The 23316-nt window shown below is 37.0% G+C and overlaps 2 protein-coding genes across 7 annotated transcripts in view; one reads left to right on the forward strand and one right to left on the reverse strand.

Moving 5' to 3' along the window:
* Positions 1 to 1183: 1183 nt before the first annotated feature.
* LOC124631519 (NCK-interacting protein with SH3 domain) lies at positions 1184 to 9990 on the forward strand. The gene is made up of 10 exons (XM_047165954.1): positions 1184 to 1350; positions 1432 to 1616; positions 1701 to 2010; positions 2265 to 2476; positions 3566 to 3799; positions 4268 to 4390; positions 4745 to 4928; positions 5603 to 5824; positions 6399 to 6571; positions 6884 to 9990. The coding sequence occupies exons 1-10, from the start codon at positions 1326 to 1328 to the stop codon at positions 7073 to 7075; spliced, it is 1860 nt and encodes a 619-aa protein (XP_047021910.1). The 5' UTR covers positions 1184 to 1325; the 3' UTR covers positions 7076 to 9990.
* Positions 9991 to 10242: 252 nt separating this feature from the next.
* LOC124631520 (transmembrane ascorbate-dependent reductase CYB561) overlaps positions 10243 to 23316 on the reverse strand; it is a 71674-nt gene continuing 58600 nt past the window's right edge. For 4 of the 6 annotated variants that reach the window (XM_047165955.1, XM_047165959.1, XM_047165958.1 and 1 more), the window contains 4 exons: positions 17091 to 17326; positions 16063 to 16265; positions 14930 to 15099; positions 13823 to 14558 (listed from right to left, as the gene is read on the reverse strand). In XM_047165955.1, coding sequence (XP_047021911.1) covers positions 14396 to 14558; positions 14930 to 15099; positions 16063 to 16265; positions 17091 to 17326 — 772 coding nt within the window. In that variant the 3' untranslated portion in view covers positions 13823 to 14395. Of the gene's footprint in view, positions 12986 to 13822; positions 14559 to 14929; positions 15100 to 16062; positions 16266 to 17090; positions 17327 to 23316 lie in introns of those variants that run through there. The other 2 variants (XM_047165956.1, XM_047165960.1) reach the window with 1 other exon arrangement.

Here is a 23316-nt window from a genome sequence, read left to right on the forward strand (position 1 = left end):
TGAAGGTTATAAATGGCAATATACTAAAATCGAGGCCGAGTTAGTAAATAAGTTGACAATGTATAAATAAGAAGGACAAGTCACAATAATTGATGATCTTTACTTGAAGCTTTCTATAGAATATTTAGTTGACGCTGTAAAAAAGACGAATTAGTTTATTAGTGGCTATGTCATTTCCCCGTTGCTTAGTTATAAAATTAGAAGTTTAATCATGTGTCCAATAAATAATTTTGTGACTACACTTATAATTTCCCATATTTATGTTCATGGACCAGACTCTATTAGATTACCTAGTTTTTTTCTATTAGAATCAAACTTCGAGGGACATTTACATTGCATACGCAAATATTTTGCACTCAACAATGTTTGATTTATACCTATGTTATTTTAAGCATGTTCTTATAGCCGAAAGGAGCTGGTAAAAGGACCCATAACCAGCCCTTATATGTGTTTGAAGTTCAGTAGTTATCGAGATATTACATGTTTTGAAAACTACTGATTTATCTTCCCAACCTTGCGCACCTCTCTGCAACTTGGACCAGCTTCTTCTTCTTGCCCTTTTATCAATTTTATTTGGGATCGGTGCAATATGTTTTCTGCTTCCATTTCTTTCCGTTACTTGTCATAATGATTCTGACATTCCCTCCCTTCTTATTCATGTCATCTTTCAGGCAGTCCATCTTTTTTTTAGTCTTCCTCTCCCTCTTCACTCATACTCAACATACCCTTTCCTGCATGTGTTTTATGTATCCCTCTTAATTACATACCCAATACCACAACAACCACATCTTATTTGTAACTGGTGCTACTTTCAGACGTCTTCTATTCCTCTAATATCCTCTAAAGTAAAGAAAGTCTGAAATAGCATAGCATTGGTAGTGCTAGCGGCGGTTTTTAAAACGCTGTATAAAGATTATCTACACCTATTTTTACCGTAACTTTTATACCTTCTTTGAAAATGAACAAATATTTTTCGTAAGTTTAAGTGAGTAAGTACAGTGAGTATGCTGCATAACCATCACCCAAACATTTACTCAATCATCGAGTTCTTTGAGAACAGTACAAATCTAATCAGTTTTTATTTAGAAAAAGTATTGCTGAAACTACGCGTACTCGAATTTTACACACGGATTTAAAAAACCACCAAATTCTGTCAATTTTCAATTCTGTCATACTCATGTGTCAACTGTCATAGAAATTGATTTGTTGTGTTGATTTCAGACCGTAGGCTGAAAAAAATCGCTAAATACAAATAAAAATGTTCAGAAATTAAATATAAATGTAATATTTACCTTCTCCGTTACTGTAAAAAATACATTATTATCATGGGGGACGCACCACATTCTCTGGGTGAGTATTTTTATGATATTGCTTTACTCGTTTAATTTTTGGGTGTGGATATAGCTAAATAGAAAATACAAATACTTACAGATGATCATGAAATGCTCAAAGCACTATATGACTTCGAGGCAACATTGCCTAAGACTCTCAGCTTCACGGAAGGGGAGTTTTTCTTCCTTCAACAAAGTAACGCCAAACAGAGAAACTGGTGGCATGTCGTTAATAGAAAAGGTCAAGTTGGTTTCGTGCCCTCGAATTACGTTGCCGGAGTCAAGGTAATAATAGGCTAAACTCATTACCACAATTATCACCATACATGATTCAGTGAATAGTCAGTGATCTTTTAAATTCTGATACAGGTTGAACCAGAATTCTATCTTGCGTTCCTGAATGATTGCATGAAAAATATAAGTGAAAGTAGTACAATGTCGCAAAAGCAGGAACTGTTAGTGAAGTTAAATGAGAAGAAGAAACAAATTCAGATAAGTGTAAAGCCGCACGGGAAGAAGGCGCCGGCCCCGAAGCCTCCCCCACGACTGGACGACTGCACTCCACCTAATGGTGTGTCACCATGTTTTGATTTGCGACCTGTAGTTTCACAGCAGCACATCACTGAAGACAGAGAATCCTCCCCATCACCAACTAAGCCTAATAATAATGTGTCTAAAGGTAAACATTTGAAAACAAATTATGTGCATGAAACAACTTATTTTGGCAATTATCATCAGTTTATTTCTTGCACTTATCATTCTCAGTTCCATGATGTATGTTATAACCTAATATTCTAAAAATATTGTTTTTCTGTGTTTATAACTTTCACAAAGGCTTAGTGTTTGTGTTAAATGACTGTATGTTATCATTATGCAATTTATATTGTTCATTCTTCTTTCATTATTCATTTCTTGATTAAATCATTATTGCAGATGATGACGAATGCAGGAAGAAGCCGACTGTTGGCAAAACATCATCTAACCAGGTGTCCTCAGACACTGACAACCAAGACGACAGTCAGGACAGTAGTGAGAGTATCAAACCTCATGCCATATATGAAATAGTGCAGGCCGTGCGGAAAGAAACACAGCTAAGCCATGACATGTCTAAAGTAGCTGTTGAAACAGTGCTAATTTCTTTGAGGGTAAGTTCATAATTTTCTTATAATAAATATGAAAAATGTTTGACACAAAACTGGGAATTCTTCATTTGGGGCCCAAATAACTGTTTGAAACTCTAACAGTCATGGCACACATGTACAGCAGGGAGCGGCGTGAATGTTGTTAGGTACCAGCCATTAATAAGAACACTTAACTTACAAACTAATAGATAAAATAACATTGACTATCACTACATTGTAATCTCACTTTTCCAGCACTATTAAAAACAGAATGGTGCCTGATTATTGGATTGTAGTGAAAAAGTCATAGGTAATAAATAAAATAAGCATTTCATAGAAGGAATAAATGTATGTAATATATTAACATGTACATATATAATTTAATTATTAACTATTTTTTAATTATCCTTAATTGAGGTCTGCTTTTGTGCAACCTGTAGCCCTTACTTAAAAATCTTTTCTCGCATGTTGCAAAGAATTATAATATCTTTGGCATATATGGCGTTTTTTTCTGTCCATGTTATGCATGTATTGAAATAAATCGCCGGATTATTGCACGTGCCAGTCTTGAAGTACCGGATTAGTGAGATTATACTGTATTTGTTTACACGACGAGTCGCGATGTGTGGTATTGCGTTGCATCCCGCGGAACCGGCGGAAATATGACACCCTTTAGCCTTGAACATGTTGATGTGCTGAATCACACGTACTACAAACAATTTAATCTTGGTATTATGTTGACTCCAGCTTTATGAATCTCAAAGACCAGCTGGTTTTCTTTAACTAGCCTTCGAATTTTCCAATACCAATCCCTACTATAATATTAGAAATGCGAGAGTAACTCTGTCTGTCTGTTACGCTTTCACGTCCTAACTACTGAACTGATATTAATAAAATTTGGTACAGAGATATGAGATAGAAGTTAGGATAGTTTTTATCCCGGACTTTTGAAGAGTTCTCTTGAAAACGCGATATAACCGAACTCGGCGCGGGCGAAGCCACGGGCGGAATCTAGTTTCCTATAAGCCAGTGGAAGTACCAATGTGGTAATTTGGTCAATATCAATTTGATCTGTACAGTAAGCTTGACTGACAATTTGACTTATATTTGCAGGAGTTCTTACCAGGTGGCGCCGCTAGATCCATCATCGACGCCCTTCTCCGCGAAGCTAACAGTAACATCACATGTCCTAAGAATGCCATTGACGCAGCCCCGGACGCGTTGCGTATGATGACGGCCTTGAACGCGCTGTCGAAGGCAGCTAATGACGCTCAGCAGAGGGGCTGGGCACTCCATGATGATGCACATGATATACAGACGCAGCTACTTGAACTTATCTCTGTTATGGTAACTCAAACTCAAAATCTTTTCGTCAAAAATCATCAAATGACCCCTCCCGCTGTGGGTTAGCAGCGGTGAGGGAGTGTCAGACTCTTACTGACTAAAAACCATCGTGTTCCGTCGTAGTCGTACCAGGGCTGCGGCAACTCTTTCGAACAATCCCGCAACCCCGGCAGACCTTGGCCCTGCTGGTTCTACCACAGCTGACGTTTTTTTTTTGTAACAAGAAAATACGAAGCGAATTTCCTAGTGATAAAGTTTGAAGTAAAATATGTCGTAAATATTTGTTACGTCACTGCATTTTTATTTAGTTTTCAGCTATGGTAGAACTGACGTCTAAATAAAAATGCAGTTTAAAAATTGACTGCATGATTTTTACTGTATTATTAGTTTTTTGTATTTTACGTCCGTGTTTATTGAGTTCAATCTTTTAGCATAAAATTACATTTTTTAAATAATATTTGTTTTCAACAGTCAAACGCTGATGTGAACATATCGCAGCATGTGCTGAGCAGCCACAAGTACGCGTATGTGACGACTCTAGTGCAGTACTATCAGATGGAGACCAGGTGGCCTTTACGACAGCTACTGCTGCAGGTATATCCCTATTGTATTTAACACGCTTATATTAACTTAACTTGTTTTTAACTGACTTCCCAAAAAGGGCGGTTCTTGTGTATATGTTTATCTATGTGGTATTCATGTTTTAATGACAAAAACGAAGTCAAAATCAGTTAAAAAGTGCCAAAGGCACCTTAAGACACCTAAAATCTATAAAACCCTATTCCCCCCACCCCACTTCTTCCCGTACACAGATATAATATAGCCTATGTTCGCCGGCGATAATGTAGCTTCCGAACAGTGAAAGATTTTTTCAAATCTGCTCAGTGATTTCAGAGCCTTTAGAGTACAAACAAAAAAAAATCCACTTTATTATACTTTGACACCCAGGCTTTTGGAGTGATGTGCGGCTTGGAGCGCACGGCACTGGCAACACTGGCGCTGTCGGCGCTGCCGGCCGAGATAGCGCGGGACATGCGCGACAACCCCCGCGCTGTTAGCCGCCTCTCGCACTCCGCGCTGTTGCTGTCCATGGTTTTGTCTATGGGGGATAAGCTGCCTATCACACATTTCGGTAGGTATTGTACATGGAGAATAAAATGACTAGCGGAGGTGCTATAACGGAAAATAGCCTAATAAAGTAGGTCGCCAAAATGCGGGTGTGCGCTAGATAAGGAACGTTACTGTTTTCGCCCCTACTTGCCTTCTTATGACCCGAACATTTTTTGTGATACCAAAAATCGTTGACAGATATCTCAAAGAACTCGAGCGCCTCGTTAGTTCACTGGTAACTGATCGTTTTGGTCATCCCCACCGTATGAATTTAACCCAGAAGAAGGCGCCTGACTTACCTGCATTATGGCATCTCCGCTCATCAGTCCTTGATCTATGATATTATATCATACTAATAAATATTATGAACATTAAGTTTATATTTGTTACTTTCTCATGCATAGACTTCTGAATGGATTTTGATGAAACCCAGCAGTAGCTTATAAATCTGAATAAGATATGAGTATACTCCTTTTGGGTGGGGTCAGCATTGCTTAACAATTTTGAAGAATCCTTTTTGTTGTACATTGTTGTCACTAAATTATTTTTGACCAGCTGTTTCCCATGGTTTTCACCGGATTAAATAACTAACTAAATAAAAAAAAGTAACTTCCTGTCAGTGAAATATTTTTTCCATTAGTATCGAAGTCTTTGGGAACAAACTAAAAAAATATATTAACGATCCAAAATTTTCAGAGCAACTGGGCGTGGACTTCGCACTATTCCTACTGGAGTTGATAGAAAATCCTCCGGATACTGACGTGGATGAGCAGATCCCGGACCTGTTCCTCACTCTAGTCCTCGCGTACAACCTGCAGTTTGAGGAGTTCTTTGATAATCTCCTGCTGAATGCCTTGGAGACCAGGGATGTTGCCAAGACGTTTTGCGAGAAAGCTCTCCTGCTGCTCAACCGTGAAGGTAATTTTAGTATATCCATAAGGCCGAATTATTATTTCGTCAAATACAGTTAAACGGTTTTTATGATTATTTCGTCAAATACAGTTGAACGGCATTTATTAATATTTCGTCAAATACAGTTGGACGGCATTTATTATTATTTTTACATTACACTCTTACCAAGACATACACAAACTGTAAAGGCCGTTTATGTACAGCGGCGAGCTTAACCCAGAATTGGGTTTTCTTACAGCCAACCTTAAAACGATAGAGAGATTCGATAGATTGTCATTCTTTACAAATGATTTGTATTCGTTAATTATATAAGGCTTTTTATTTGAAAGCCATGAAGATGTCAACATCACATTTTTTTACGTGATACAGATGTTTATGTCCTACAGTTTCACAGACTACTAAGTATAATATGTCAATATTTTTAACTTTATCTCCAAAGAATAGGGTTCAATTTTGATTGAGAAAATTTTATATACTGATTGGACTAGCTTGACTGCCACCAGTAGCCATCTATAAGTAACACCTATTTCTGAGCAATATTCACAGATTATATAAGTATATTTTTTTGTTTCCATTACAGAGGATCCAGTGCACATCTTCGACCACGAGCCGGCGCCGGCGCACTCGGTACTGAAGCTCGTGATCGACGTGTTCAGTCGGAAGAAGACGGCCGAGCACTTCTACACCAACGACGTGAAGGTCGCCATTGATATCATTGTGAGACAGCTCGCTGACCTCTCTCCCGGAGATACGGTAAGATTCCAGCCTTAACAGATGCAGCTGAGTACCAGTGTTTTACATGGACCAACTGCCTATCTAACCTCCTCAACCCAAATGCATGGGTTAACCCGACACTCAATACCCCTTGATAAGACTGGTTGTCAGACTTTCTGGCTTCGGACTACCTGTAATGACTGCCAATTGGAAAGATGTCCAAATGACAACCAGGACCCACCAATTATCAAAGCATACTCATTGTTATACCATACTATATTCATCAAACCAAAACTTTACCTTTTTTTATATTTGTACCTTGATCTATAAATCATATTTGTTCCTTCACAGCGTCGTGAGCAATACCTCAAGATCCTCCAAGGTATAATCCGCAACACTGACTACGGAGCCCACGTGCACCGACGTGACGACCTCCTCCGATGTTTCGCGCGCATCTTCTGCGAGGAGGGCGAGTGCAGCCGCGACGACCAGGCTCTCGTCCGAGCCATCTCCAACGAATTCCCCCAGTTTTTCAAACCTTAAACCCTGAAGGTAAAACGTGGCTTTGATGATAAAAAAGTTTCACAACCCCAGTGGAAAAATTCGAGAAATTACGAGAACATTCTACTTTCTTTTTGCAGATTTTTTGTAGCCTCTTCTAAAGCAAAAGTTGTTAGATCTATGATCTAAATTCTGTTCTGGCAAAATTATGTAAGAATCTCGAATTAAATCTGTGTTCAGATGGAGGCGCTTAGATTGGCTGTGTTAAAAAATGAAACGTAATAATGCGGCGTTTTAAGTATAGAGGTTACTGAACTTTTCATTGCTTGTCGTTTAGGAAGTCATCATGATTGGCGTTAGTATTAAAAGAAGTTCCTTTTCACTCGAGAGGCGTTGAATTCTTAATCGAGTACGGTACACTTCTGTATTGCGCGTTCAGTCAATAAACGAGTTTAGAAATATTCTTTGTATGTAAATGTTATCGTGTGGCGAAGAAAACTGCGAAAATAATGTGAAATAAGCATTTTAGGTGTATTTCAATGATTCAAATAAAAAAATATATACGTAAAAATATTGATGTGAATGTTATTTAGAAATTACTACGTGGACTATTTGCTTTGCAGTTATTATGATCTTCCTTATGAGTATCGAGTAGGTTTAAAATGTTGCACAATTAGAATATATTTTGCATGGCATGCATTTGCACATAACGAAACAATACAATAGATTATACAATCATATTATTACTAAACGTTTAAATGTTTTCATATTCGTGTTGGATATTTGTCAATGTAATTCAAAATATCAGATTTCAGATTCTATGAACTTTAATTATAACTAAATGATATTACTTAAATAATATAATGACTTCATCTCATTTTACATAAAAGAATTAAGGTAAAAATTTAAACAGTATTTGCACTGCATTTATGAGCCATTTATTAATTTTACTATATTACTCTCTTTAGGTTACGCAGTATTTTTGTATCTATTTTATTTCAGTATTGATATTTTTAGATACTCCGTAAAATTCATAGTGATTTTTTTCACTGAAGGATTTATAGTATGTATTTATTTAAAATTATTTTAGGCCATTGATTCCTATATCTTTGTAAAGTAATTGTTAACTGAATGTAGGTATTTTCATTAACATAATATTAAAAATCTCTCTTAAAAGTAATTAACAAATGAAATTCTAAACATGATTTTTGAATCATAGTTTAAATGTTTTTAATTTGATATAAGTATGACGTAGTTTTGTCATTTGTCACCAAAGATAAATTGAGTAATTCCTATATAGTGCAGTACGATCGTTTAACAGTCAATTATTAATGCTTTAAAATATGTCCGATCCAACGTGTGTATGTATTTGTGTTTACATTACATTCCTTTGAGCATTCTTCACATCGGCCTAATGTGTGTGAAAATCTTTTTTTAACTGGTATTATTGTTAGTGTTGTGTTTGTTGCTAGTGTAAATAATTCATTCATATCAATTATTTATGAATTGTGCCAAGTATCTACGCAATGTTTGCTTATTTCTGAAACCTGATGATGTGTGAGTGCATTTTACGTATTTAATAGTATTAATTATGTATCATTTTGTGCCATTATTCACGCTTTTGTACCTTTGTGCGTTGAAAAGCAGTATGTTTAATTATCTAGCACAAGTTATCTATGAGCGCAGCATGGCATTTTATATTTAAATATTTATTTGGTGTATGATCGGGCCTAAATTTTCATAACATTAGATTCCTACTTATGAAATGCGTTCGTACTTATTAAACAGAGCAATATTTTTCTAGTCAACAATCATAAATGATGTAAAACTGATATTAAAATTAAATCTTCTTGCTATTTTAGATCACAAATAGATGCTGATAATCATATATTTTTCAGGATATTCTCATCAAGTCATTACTATTCATGCAATATAACGCAACAATTTATGTACAATGTATGGGCGGCATGACAACATATATGACTCGTTTAAAAACACCATTGCCACAGGTGTGACTAACGCCAAAGGTATTTGATATTTTTTAAATCTGGCAATAATAGAATTCTAGTTATTTGTTGTGCCGTCTATACTTATGTACAACTGTATCGAATAAGTATAAATAAATTATTGTAGTTTACCCATCGTTAGTTAATTTCATTGTCGACCAACATTTCAGGGTGTCCATATAAAAAAAAATATTAATATTATGTAGAACGAATATAAATGCACTAAATGTCATTTCCCAAATCTATCGTATTTAAACAAAATTAGACTTTGTTGTCATAAAATATTGATTGAAAATGTTAAAAATGTTAATTATATAAGATTTACTGTATTGTCTATTTCTATTGGAAAGTTATCAAATAAACTAATCTATTTATTATGACGTTGGCCTAAATTAAATTTAGTATTGGAAATAATTATGAGCTTATCGGGGTTTCGGTTGAGAGATGCTCAAATCGTAGCCAAATTTTACTAGATATCGATTTATTATTCTGGCTTATCTTACAAAGTTGTGTCGAATTATATTTGATTAATATAATGTAAAACAGTGATGCCAAAATATTTGCGCACTTTTGTATTATTTTTAACTTATAATTACTTCTCCGGCAGGAACATAAGAAAAAAAAATATTGATTTGAAGTTTTTAAAATGTTACATCCTCCCAAAGTGTATTTAAATCAATACTTGGCAACACTGTTCCAGTGTTAAATGTTCAAAAAATCTTATGGCAGCTACATAAGTAGCTTTCTCGTTTGATTGTATGACAATCTAGTCGGTTCATTTGAAATGAGCTCTGTCTTTCCATGTGCAGCTAAACTGTTACGATATTATCTCATTAGCTTCTTTGCGCAAATTAATTATCTATAATAAGTATTTATTCTTATCAAACGCTCTTTATTAATAATATTAGGATGAAGGTTGTCAATATACATGAATAAATATGTTCAATCGTCTGTCGTGTTTGTTCTTTAGACAGTTATGTCAATACGAAATCTGCGTTCCCTTTATTTGACTTAGACTGAGTACAACAGCAGTTTGGAGCTTCCATCGGAGGGAGATTAATATTTAAGTAGAATTAAGCGTTATACTTACGGAAAACCATACCTAAGCGGACCCGAAATTGTGTATCATTCATTATGTTCTCTGTAAAATTTTGGTGCAAGGTATGGAAGGAAACGGTAAGGATAAACAAATGAAACAATTCATAATTATTACAAGTATTTAATGTACCTTATGAATGCCGTATAAATATTTCAAAATGTAAAACAGTGATAAAATTCATATTTCAACCAATATAACTGTAATCAACGTAACTAAGTATGCGAAATTATATTTCAATATTCAAAATAATTACAATTGAAATATTACATATGAAACTTATCTACCATTCGCAACATATGAGTACAACGGGAAATTATTTATTGTTACAATATCCTTAACTATTACATTAATAAGCAGGTACCATATTTAAATCTCTTAGTGCTTTGAAATTAAAAGAAGCATCGGACTTCATAGTGTCAATGTAAAATAGGTAATAAACTTTGTTAAGAAACTGTAACAAAATCTGTCACAACTGTACAATTGGGGATCATATAATAATATAAAAACTTGGCCCCAGCTTTTGAAAGGGATCCACAAAAACTAGAATTATTTTAGTTTGTAAATATCATTTGCAAAAATTATAGCAAATCCTGTTATTGAATACAAAAGGACCTACTTATGAATGCAGTCTTAGTACTGTTGTATATTCATCAAAGAATGTTATAGACATCGAATGCTTACATGGAATGCAATTTTATACAATTGAATCCTTATTATATTATATTTATCATTTAATTTAAAGGAAACGAACTTGTCGGTACCCCTCGTATAAAATTAACACGTTGAGCATTATCCTACAATTATTGATAAACATGCTACTTGTAATACGCATAATAATTGATTATAACAAACATATGACCACTTTACACCGAATTTGGCAACTTGGATGAACACTTGTCTTACACATATCTATCATTAAACAAGTTTATTTCCAGGATGTTCAATTTGAATTTGAATGTGTTGCAGTTTTTGTTAGAATATCTTTTATTGCAAATATGTTTATAAAAGCATTGATGTTTCTCATATTCCAATAAAAACTACAGAATCACTGTGAGCGCCAATCAATATTATAATATTGCTTTTCATTTATTTTTTTGATATAATTATGTTTTACTGATCGTTATAAATATTTAAATGGTATTTTGCTACTACTCCATCACATTCTACAACTATCGAACACTCGCACATTACATTAAATTAGATTAAAATTTATATACAAGTTACATCTAATATATCTTAACTAGTCACCCTACGTAGGTTAGATTGATACCAACAAAAATGTATCATGTATGGCCTCTGACATTTCAACTGAAAACAATAGATTTACACGGGTATTTGGTTTTGGTAGTGATTATGTTTAGACAATCCGTTACACACTCGGTTTCGTTCCATACTTAGCTTACACACAAGTTCTGTCCTAACGCTAGTCGCTAACAATATTATTTCACCACAGAACAGCGAGTACAAAGTTGAAAATTAAAACGAACCTATATCCAGCTTATTCGATACATTTCGTCCTAGCAGAATATAAAATTCTCCTCATCCATTACATTTATTACTTAAGTTCGTAAACTGCGTCCTTATTAGCGTACACGCGCTACTTACATAATGTTGTTTATTATTTTTAAGCAAAGAAATGAAATAAACACTACGGTTCCAATATCAGTCGAATTAATTTTGACTAAGACGGAATCAACTCACCCATTTTTCATATAAAGATTTAAAAAATTGGAACAACGCACAACCCTAAGAACAATCATAAATAATGTCACCACAATAGAATTTGTAAACCTAAAGTTAACAAATTGAGCTAAACAATTATATCCTTTAATTGAATTATTTGAATATAAACTTCACGAAACACAATAAGAACGTGTTTGAGAATAAATAGATATTTGTCTTTTATTGCGCAAAATTATCTATACTTAAGGAAAATTGGAAGAATTATATTTATATTATCCGATTTTATGCTTATGATAGATATACTAGTCATGGTGTTCTTTCGCGTCCAGCATAAAAACGAACTTACAAACTGTTTAAAAATGGTAGAAAATTGTTTGGTGACAAATTGCTGAATTAATCTCAATCAATCCACAAAGATCTAAAGTTGTTCTAAGTAAGTTCTTACAGTGGGTCTTAGTTATAGTTTTCACTGGCTGCACACAGTTGTCGCTAGGCGTGCGACTCTTAAATTGATGTGTCGAATCTGTACAGACAAGACCCTGAAAATATTTAGCTATCCATGACAAATTGACGAGTGTGATGAATTTCAATAGTTTTTGGTGTTCTTACACAATGTTTTCTTACAATTTAAGGCCTGTCAGTTTCAGCGTAACGATCATAATTCAATTTACAATCGCATTGCATAATTATACTCAAAATGTTATTGCTATGTGTTTCTTGACAGACAGACCTAAGACTGACAACAGCAATGATCGAGACAACTACATTCCAGGTTGACATAGCGGTTTTTAGTGATCGATTCACTATTCTGTCAAGACTGTCTGATCAAGTAGACAGGATATTTTGAACTACCAGCATTGCCAACCTACCAACCTTTGCATATCCACCAGATGGTGGAGATTATGTTACAATTCACATTAAAAAATTGCCTAACTTACCAACATCACACACTCGTCAATTTAACCAAAGAATTTGTCACCAAACGTGTGGATTACAACTAAACTAGGTCCTGCTTAGCTAGGGTGTTGCGCAGCCACCTTGCGGAGACGGTAGCCCCCGGTGCCGCGTACTGTGTACAGCACGACGATGGCCACGGCTACCACGGACATCCCGATGGCATTGATCACGATGGCCTCGTTGTTCAGCGTCGAGTAAACGTCGGCCCTGTACACCGCATGCCCCGGGTTAGTTTTGGTCACACGGATCCAAATTGTTATGGTACAGTTTTACGGCGGATTTCCAGAAGCTATCTATCGGTTTCTAGGCGAAAAATTGAAGTTTGACGGTCTATGAAAGTTATGTCAAACAATTTTTAATTGGTAAACAGCAACACTACAGCGCTAACATCGATAGATAGGTTGTAGAAATCCACAGTTATTTGTTCAAGATATAAAATTAAGGGGGTCTTCTAAAAAATAAGTAATGGACGTCATACCCCAAAGCTTGCCCTTATCGCTCTTTGACGTAGGTAATTGTAGGACATTCTCAAATAATTTGTGATATAGGTACAGATTTATAGCGTAACAATAATGGATCCGTGTCAATATTTTACATTAGATAAAGTTACTTTTATTCCCACAAATAAATAGGTCAGTCCATTAAACTACATATGCACGTATTACTTATATACTTACCTACCGTTAATTAATGATTTTATAAAGCGTAGGTATAATGTGTATTGTGGGATGATAGTGGGTGATACTTATTGAATTTTAAATGGACATTGTATAACTACGTTTATGTAACCACATTAATGTTATGTAAAACATAAGTGCAAGTAAAGCAGAGTAATGGTGCAAACCACAAGCATGAACAGATGCAGGCACTTTATTTAATGGTGGCATTTCACTTTGTATATTTATGAATATTAAGCGTTATGCAAATTGTAATAGGACTTACTTTACGTTGCATTAAATAAAATTACCGACAAATATGTTAAGTGCGCCAACATTACAAGCACATAAAGCAAAACATTCTGAATAAAATAAATTAAAAGACACATAAAGTAACTTACATTTATTTTAATGCAATAAAATACAGTGTTATCTTTTAAATTACAAAGTCATTTATTTTCCTAATGTATAGTTACCTAAATTCATCTAACGCCTAAATTATTTTGATCTGATACAGATCAAAGCTGATACAATAAAGCCTCGTTTCAGTAAATAATCTGGGTAAATGATTAAAATCTCTTTGAAAAAATACTTTGTGTTTTAGGTATATCTGTTTAATCAAAGTTAGGTACGAAGTCGTTTCTTAACAATGTCCAATAAAAAGGTGTCTTTCTTACCAGTGAAATGAGCGTGCATCCTGAACATTATTTATTTCAAAAATTTATAAAAATACCAGTTGTAATTACGTTACAAATAACAATAGTTAAGTTCCTACGTATACGATTTGTATAGGTACACTATTTGTGAACTAAACATAAAAAAATCCAGATGTCAGAGCCATTGTTTAAAATAAAATAACATTAAATATTTTTACATGTCTAAATTAATTTTAAATCGCATTTTTACTAGCTATTAATCTAACAATCATTAGCTCTGACATCTGTCATTTTCAGTTCTAAATTTAAAGGTCTACTGAGGCTCTTATGTGTTGTCCGCGGGACTCCGGCGCACGGAACTTGTCTCTCGACAAGATATACATGACAACCGCCATGATGGCGATGCAGGCGATTCCAATAGCGTTGAGGATAATCCCCTCGTCGACCATCCCGCTGTATCGGTCCGCGCTGTGGATACGAACACTTACAAGAAGCAACAAACACAAGACAGATAAACATAAAACTAAGACAGTACGCAATACTAAGACAAAAACATGCTATAGCGAAAAACCGTGCGGCGTAACATATACAAATTGACGGTGCTGTGCATATGATGATGAAGTTGGGGTGTAGAGATTTAACTGCAGAGTATTTTTGCAGTAAGGTGACAGTGGCACAGGTTTTTGCAAAGAATTTGATAAATTGGCATTCTAGCTAACTTGGTTGTAATTGTGACTGACCCCAAATTCTACTAAACATATGATCTAGTGTGGCAAAACTCCCCAAAAATAAAATAAATATGTCGACGTTTTTTATCAGTAAAATGACTTTCTACATACCCGAGAGTGAAGATTGCCTTCTCAGTAAGTCCGGTGAGGCAGGCGCAGACTCCAAGCACGAAAGTGAGGATTCCAAAAGCCGCGTGTACAGGCACCAGGGAGGCACGGAAGCCAGCGGTTCCCTTATTGCAGATCAACAACAGCAGGAAGCTGAAGAAGCCGACTGCGTACTGTGGAAAACATGTGCCAAATCCATCAGATACGAAGACCGTATGAGGTATGGTGTCATTGTTTTTTGGAGCCCAGTAGTATATGTGCACACGTTCGTTGGTACCTAATCTGTCATCATTTAATAATAGGTGTTACATGACAAGGATACTATGTGTACCTATTTGTAGCGACGTGTCCCTTGGAATATTAATTACGTCTTTGATTGATGGTCAAATTCACCAAACTACAAGATCTTGTTTGATATTATTAGTTGTATAAAAGGGTCTAGGTAAACGTAACCTAATCACTGATCAACGAGATTTCGCAGTATTTTCAGTGTCAAATTCGCGGTAAGGTTAATTAAAATTCCAAAACCCCGACCCTTACTTATTGTTTAACCTTTAGGTTCAAATATCCTAAAACGAGATTAAATTCTAATTTCACGGTACAGAAATAGGTACCGTCGATGTAATTCGAGAGCTCTCAACAAGCTTTTGATGCTGATGACTCGCAACTGAAGTAATTAATTTGGACCAGTATTTGATGCGCGATTAGGTTATCGCATCCTGTCGTTAAGGTTGCTAACGAGCCGGATGCTTATCTGCCGTTGAGCCTCACTTAGGCACTATCTTCACGCTCGTTTTGCAAGCTATACTTGGCGATATTACCTTCGAACGTCTGCGCTTTAAGAGTTACATTTCGCAAAATTACGACATGTTCAGCTATTAGGTAAGTACCTAGGTACTTAAATTCAATGTAATTATAATTACCTTAGAGCGTTAGTCAAGCACTTTCGGAACCTTCAGCACTAAAATACTTATTGCTGATGATTATGATATCATCGACCGATAAAGAATAGCATTGGTAAACAAACAACTATTATTTGTTTGTAACAAGCATTAATTCCCAGAAGTGGTCCCGTAAAATTTACCCTATTTTCTTTTAAAGCTGTTGCCTGGGCCAAAAATTAAATCTCAAATTACCTGTATTCCAAACAGTCCCATGGCAACGAAGCCGATCCAGCTGTGTAGCGAGTAGAAGTTGTTGATGCCTTTCTTGTTGTGGTAGTCCAGCACTGCCAGGAAACCGATGACGATGCAGGGGAACGCCAGTGCGTGGAAGATGGCGTGCAGCAGCTTCACGTAGATGCGTCGGAAGCATCGGCAGATGCGGTACAGGAGCACGGCTGTTGAGGATATTAGAGGTATTTAAAGCATGACTAACTGAGCAGAATTGGGAATCCCAACAATTATCTATAAGGACTTCGCTAAGAATTCTGCTATACTTCCAGCGGGAAAATGAATTGCTTCACCATGCGGTCTAATCCTAGAAAGGCGAATTAAGCGCGCCTAATCATAAATATTGTACATGAAGTAAGCGGAAATCTTACAGTTGTATATGAGACGTGTAGAAGACACGTGAGCAGCGAGGCAAAGCATATGGCACGAGGTGAACTCGGACAAATTTCTATACAACAAGAACTTGAATAGAGGTGTTAATATCATGCGTGATTCCCAACAAATAGGTCACCTCGGCCCGTGGGAGTAAACTAATAGATTAATATCGGTATCAGGTAGGCAGTAATCAGGATGATTGTTAGAAGCAACGTCCTCCGCGTTGGTTTTATTATGAAAAGATGTTGGTCTATCATCTTCATTATAAGATTCCTTTTTCAACTGTATACGTTCTCTTGAAACTTATTCAATAGAATATATCTTCAAAGCTATTATCCAGCAACCCACAAAACGGTTTGCATAAAATCCGAGCCGATATTTTCAATAGAGTATCGTAGCGTTTGCATTTTGTAGCGTTTTATCGGTGAAAAGCGCCCGCGGCAATACCTTTTCATCCGTCCCATCTCGGAGAAATGATACTGCGAAGCTGTTATCAGTAAATATACTTTTTAATGGTTTTTAAAATATCGAATATTGGATCAAGATATGGTCAGGAATAGTTTTGTATACGATTCTAGTGAATTAAGGGGAACCAATGTATCTCAAAGAATACTCACAGAAACCGCTGAAGGTGATGAACCCAGCCACCATGAGCGTGGGGTGCAGGTTGAACTGCTTGTCGGGCAGATCGTCAGCCCAGGCATAGCCCTCGCGGTAGTAGAACACCCAGAAGACGGTGAGGGCCGACACCCCGATGAGGAGGATGGTCGCGAGCGTGATGACCAGCGCATACTCGCACCACTCGCACGCCCCCCTCTCATGGTCGTCCGACTCGTACGAACGACTGCGTTGGCTGGAAAAGGAATTCAAATTATAGCACTTGTTTGATAAGACAAAATTTTGCAAATGCATTTATCAGATTATTGCGACGTTCATAAATAATCATAATGTATGGTGAATCTCTCTGTTTTTTAATTTCGTGTCACCATAAAGTATCAAAAACGACTATGTTTGTTTGTCTTTCAATTACATAATACAAATAACAATACCAGAGAATCTAAACCGATAGGTATTGATTGATCGATAAACTTTCGGTATTTCTTAAAGCCTAATTTAGGATAACCGCAAGAGATAAAACGAACCTTTACCGAGAAACTACAATTCTATCGACGCTTTCATACTTCTCCAGATCACACACGAGCAATGAAAGCAATCCCATTGAATACTCCGCTAAGCTAAAGCAGGTTACTAGACAGGAAACCGCAGCTCCATTGATACTAGCTACTCTTGTATGCAAAGTTTACAGAGTATTCCTATGAACACAAGGGTGTCGGATGACGTGAGATCATTCGCCCGACGCCGCCGGATGCACGGCGCGTCATGCAACGATGAGCTATCGAGCTTTTTCTACATAAAACTTGCCACAATATTGTCTCAGAACATCGTATTACTCCTATCCTTTCCAATACACAAGAAAATGTAATACGTTTCCGTGCATCCGTCTTCGTAAACCTACAGAAAACAAGTAATAACTGTCCGAGGCAGACGTGTTGCCGCTGGGAAAATGTTACGATTTTTCATTTCCTCGTGTAAACCAAGCGACATAGAGTTATTTGAAATTGTATGCACGCTCGCTATTTTTCTTTCCTCTGAAGAATATTGTGTTTCAAGTGGCACGGACAGACGTAGAAATAACTTGGTTATATGCTGATATATTAAGAGAAAGGCCGTGGTGACGCAGGTGTTCACCTGGGTATAAATATACCTTTTAGTTAGGTACAGGTCACTAAGCCTGCGTAGGAAAGCCTTTAGTGACCTATTTTTCTCAGACCTTTAAATTAAAGATGAAACACTGCGTTCTAAATAACAAAGGGCTTAGAAAATAGATTATCGATTGGCGTTCATATATATTTATAGTCTGAAAAACTATGCATTCTTGTTATAATAGAACGACATTGCATTTTTATTTTTTCAATACGGTATTCAAGGACTGTTTCAACACATAGCAGAGTTAATAAAACTCAAAACTGCACAAAAGTTCAAAGGGTAAACTAAATCACATAATGATACACAAACATACCAAAAAAGTGAGAATGCTGTTCTTAAAATACCTGCTGTGTACATAACTTACTTAAAAAATAAAATCACGAACAAAATTACCACGGAAAGGTCAAAAAGTTTTATGTAACCAAAAATGTATAGCTATACCTACGCGAACCATAAAATACTGTAGCAGGTGACGATAAAGGATTAGCCCTTCAAATACGACCAAAAGGGTGACCTTATTACGCCTCTAGATATAGCACCTCACAAAATAATTGAATTGATTTAAAACATTTGAGAAAACCCTAAAGTGAGTAAATCCCTTTAAAATCAGCCTTCTAAAGATTTTTTTCCAGAAATAAGATTTGAGGGAGCTTAATTCTATTTGCGTGAAATCTCGATTTCTACTTCAATCTCTGTTCAGTTTGAAGCAATAAAAAAGCTTAAGACGATATCGGACATTAGGCGAAGCCTTTACCTATCTTTTTTTTTTTTTTTTTAGCGACGTAAAATCATCAAATGACCCCTCCCGCTGTGGGTTAGCAGCGGTGAGGGAGTGTCAGACTCTTACTGACTAAAATCGTCGTGTTCCGTCATAGGCCTTTTATGTACCAGGGCCGCGGTATCTCTTTCGAACAACCCGCAGCCCCGGCAGGCCTTGGCCCTGCTGGGCCCCGCTGGGGTTGCTGACATCTCTTTGAGGAGCGCGTGGAACAACGCGCGCCGTCGACACGGGTCTGTCGTCTAGAAAGACAGAGGGACGATGAGCCACCCGAACTCACCGCCCACAGACCCACGCCTACGGTGGCCGGGAGTCATCTCGCGACACCCGGCGCCCATGGTGTCTACCTGGTCCAGCGCGGCGGCCGGGATGAGAGGTGCGAACTCTCTGGCGTTCCGCCTCCTCCTTCTTGAGCATGACCGCTTCGCAGAAGGAGGCGACGGCATCCCATTCCCTCTCGCCCCGGACCATGGCCTGAACCAGGGCCGGACGCGAGAGGTCGCCGCCGCCCAAAGCCTCGACGAGGACCCGGCGGTGCCCTTCCCATGCGGAGCACACCTGGACTGTGTGGTCCACCGTGTCCTCGGGGCTGTCCGCACAATGGTGACACCCGGGCGCCTCCTCACGACCGAGCCTTTACCTATCTTAGGCATAGGTTAAGCCAATAATGATGATAGTGCAGATCTGTTCAATTCTGGTCTACTGGAGTCAATACAATATTGAATAGCGGTCATAAAACCTCAATAGTGCATAAACAAAGATGATATGTGTCAGTGTTACTCGCTGGTGAAAGTCGCGTAAAATGTAGAAGCGACTATCCTACGTGAAGGTACTTGCACTGCGACTTCGTACTTAATCTTGGCATACGGTACTTGAGGCTTTGTCCGAGCACACATTGGCTTACTGCCCAACCTATGTAATACTGTGTCTAGGACACGACAAACGTGAATACTTGACTTGGCAGGACGCGAGAATTTGCTCCACCAGACGTCCTTAATAAACAAACATATGTACAAATGTAGTACAAATACACATTTGCAATATATTAGTCACAGTCACATCTGCTCGTAATGGTTACGTATAGATATCTATGTATGCAAGTCCATGTGCTTAGAAGCCGAGAGCTTTCTCTTCGAATGATTGCATTCAGAATAGAAACGTTACTATAGAATCAAACGTGCTTATGTAATTTGATTTAAGAGTCACATAAACTTTTCTTATGCATAATGAGGTTCTCGCATCGTCATTCAAACATTTATCAATGAATGATTCGGAAATTATACGTAGGTGCCTACAATCATGATTTTTTAAACCGAAGTTGGAGAGTTTCGCCCATAACAAACATTAATCTAACTCAATAAAATAAACTGGTTTCAAGAAAATAATAGGCTTTTACTCAACAAAGCAGCAAAACTCATTTTTATCTGGTTTTACGTAGTTGTGAGGAGCAAGCAGAATGTCTATGCAAAATTATCGGCCGGTGATTTGCTACGGACGTAAACGCAGTGACTTAAACTCGTGATAGGTCATTCGAGAAAGTGGAGGAAATGCAGGTAGTCATGCTACCTTGCCGCCGCGGGCTTTTTACATGCCAAGCTTTATACAGCTACGTCTTTATTTTGTTGTAGGAACACATACGAGACGTGACTCGAATGGTGAGGCCTCGTGTTACTGCGAGTGTCGTTTGGGCCTCGTTCGCAGCGGTAAATGAGCTTCGTCGTTTGGGGTGTCAATTTAGCTTTATCATGTCACAAACGATGAAAAATAGTAGCCATTTCAGTCTTGTCATAGCTAACGGGAAAAAAGTATCGCAATGTAGCTTCAAGTAGTTGGTGCCCTTATTAAAATTGCAACCAATAACTCCAATTAAAGAGGAAATGACCAATCGTTTGGTCACGTAGCGTCTGCGGAGCCCGTGCCGAGCAATCTTTGAGATAACTCGATTAACCTCGCTCACGATCTGTGACCGCGTAACTTATAACTTCGGCTCCAGTCGGCCAGGACTGAGCATCTCATAAAACCGCACAGTTACCCACAAGTTACCGTAATTACGCAGTTTTCTTGAACGAAAACCCACTGAATTTTGAGTACTGTACAATTAACCCGATAATGGTATTTCTGAACGACCAATTTCAACAGTAAGACGAGTTATAGAACGTCGAGTATTTAAACAACACAATATTTTTCTTTGAGATATAATGGACACATGTAAGTTCTTGTAATGTGAAATGTTACTTTCTCTGACCATTCAAGGGGAGTTCACACATTAATACAACAATTAAACAACATGAGACAAGATCAGATAACTGTACTGATAAAGAAAAGATTTCTAATAAAAATAGTGTCTTTCAGAAGTACTTGGGTAACTCGTGCAGTGCGCCGGAGTGGAGAAATGTAGTAGTGCAGGGTCTAGAGTTGAAGCGTGCGGGAGGGGGGAGGGCATTGACCCTGCCGCCCGTGGTACTCCTGGCCTACATGAGGAGCGAAGAGCACGAACACGATCGCTTTACCATAACTGGTATTAAGATTGACATCAAAGATGAACAGTCGTCTCTAATACAAAAGGGGAGAAGTCCCCCCTCGTTACAGTTTGCTCGCACAAAGATCGACTCCTCTTACATTTCACAACTTTGTTTTCATAATCCCTCTTCAGACAAATGTTTGCAAAGATTACGTAACTGTTAAGAAGAACCGTTAAATTAACCACATTCATTCGGAAAGTTCTTGGAAGTTCGTCTCGCAGTCTCTAGTGTCCTTATCCAGTAATTAATTTGCCAGGCGAATTAAGCTCTTCTGTCTTTCTTTGAACTCTGTAGATATTAACATAAGAGCTATTTTTGATTGCACCTTTAAGTAATAAGTCAAATTTTAAGGCAGATGGAGAAATTGCACAAATTGTTCGCTTAGCTAGTTGAACATAGGTATAGATAGTTCAACTCAGATTTGCGCGCGGCCCTATGTGTGCGTCGGCTTGTAAATATACAACTTTCATTTGTGTGACAGTGACGTCGTCCGAGCATGACGTGTTCTTATCGCTTTTTGTTATGGGTACAGTCGTTTACAAAAATACTAGTTAGGTATTCACGGAGAAATTATTAAGGAGTCAGGTAAAAAAAAATGAAACAACATTCAAAGCTTTTTATTATTAAATATAGTTTTTCATTATTTTCTCATACGTCTTTTCAAATTGACATTTACAGTATCTAAGAATTAAATACTCCTTACATATTTTCTAGCTCGGGGTACGCGGACAATAAATAAAAGTGGGGACTAAGAATGTAAAAAGAGGTATAATCTAGTATAATAATGTAAACAAAATGGGTGGGGAATTTTAAAAAATTTTATTGCTTCGCACAATGTCGACCAAAATAAGACGGAAGTAATGACACTCATAAATGAACGTTTAAGTCAAATTGATGAAGGGATGTGGGGTAATACCAACTTGTCGACATGTACAAAAGAAAAAAGAAGAATAATTGACATGGAGTCACCTTGGTGAGTAGCGAATCCGAAAATTCATCATTGGATTTTTCAAGTAGCGATTCATAATCATTATAAATAAATAAACATAAAATTACGTAATAACAGTTTTTCTTTAAACACCCGTATATAACCCCTAAATAACTGTATTGTACCCGACTGTACCTCTTGTCACGCACACAAAGTCACTGAATATGTACAAGGGTTACCCACACATAAGGCCGCGCGCACGACTGAGTTGAACTTACTATAGTTAGACTATGTTTTAAATGGAGCTTTTGTCAGAATTAAAGTGCTCTGTTGGTACTAAAGATATTAAACTATAGTGTAATGAGCAATTAGTATGTCACTGTTGGAAACGGCATAAGTCTTACTTAAATAACGCTGTACATGTTCAAGTATACATCGACAGATTGGTTTGTAACGGCACATCTTAAACGCAAGGTTAAGCCGTCTACGTTTTACACGCCTATATGTCTAAAAGTCCGTTTAACTCCTAAACGACCACGTAATAGGTAAGCAGGCAGATATTTTACAGATATCAATAGCCAATTTTATCAACTGACCGCAATCTGAATTACATAAATGTATTACATTGACAATGAAAAGTATTACGATCTGTCAAATAAAAACAGTGAATGGCTTTGTCCCTTTTGAATTACAAAATACACTGTTGCTTTAAAAACGGCTGTTGTAAAGCCATCAACTTTTGAATGGAGATGAGCTCTTTTGACTATAGTGTCCAGTGACCTACTTAGCAGCTACTCTGAGAGAGATTTAACGAGTGAGTAAAACCAAGTTTTGTTTAGACCAAAATA

This window comes from Helicoverpa zea, chromosome 6, assembly GCF_022581195.2.
Source record: "Helicoverpa zea isolate HzStark_Cry1AcR chromosome 6, ilHelZeax1.1, whole genome shotgun sequence".
NCBI lineage: Eukaryota > Metazoa > Arthropoda > Insecta > Lepidoptera > Noctuidae > Helicoverpa > Helicoverpa zea.

What these genes read in the sequence shown, in the direction of transcription:
- LOC124631519 (XM_047165954.1), top strand. Translation starts at nt 1,326, where the DNA reads ATGGGGGACGCACCACATTCTCTGG. An exon ending in ATTACGTTGCCGGAGTCAAG is followed by an intron (nt 1,617 to 1,700) that starts GTAATAATAGGC and finishes ATTCTGATACAG; the next exon opens with GTTGAACCAGAATTCTATCT. An exon ending in TACGACAGCTACTGCTGCAG is followed by an intron (nt 4,391 to 4,744) that starts GTATATCCCTAT and finishes TTTGACACCCAG; the next exon opens with GCTTTTGGAGTGATGTGCGG.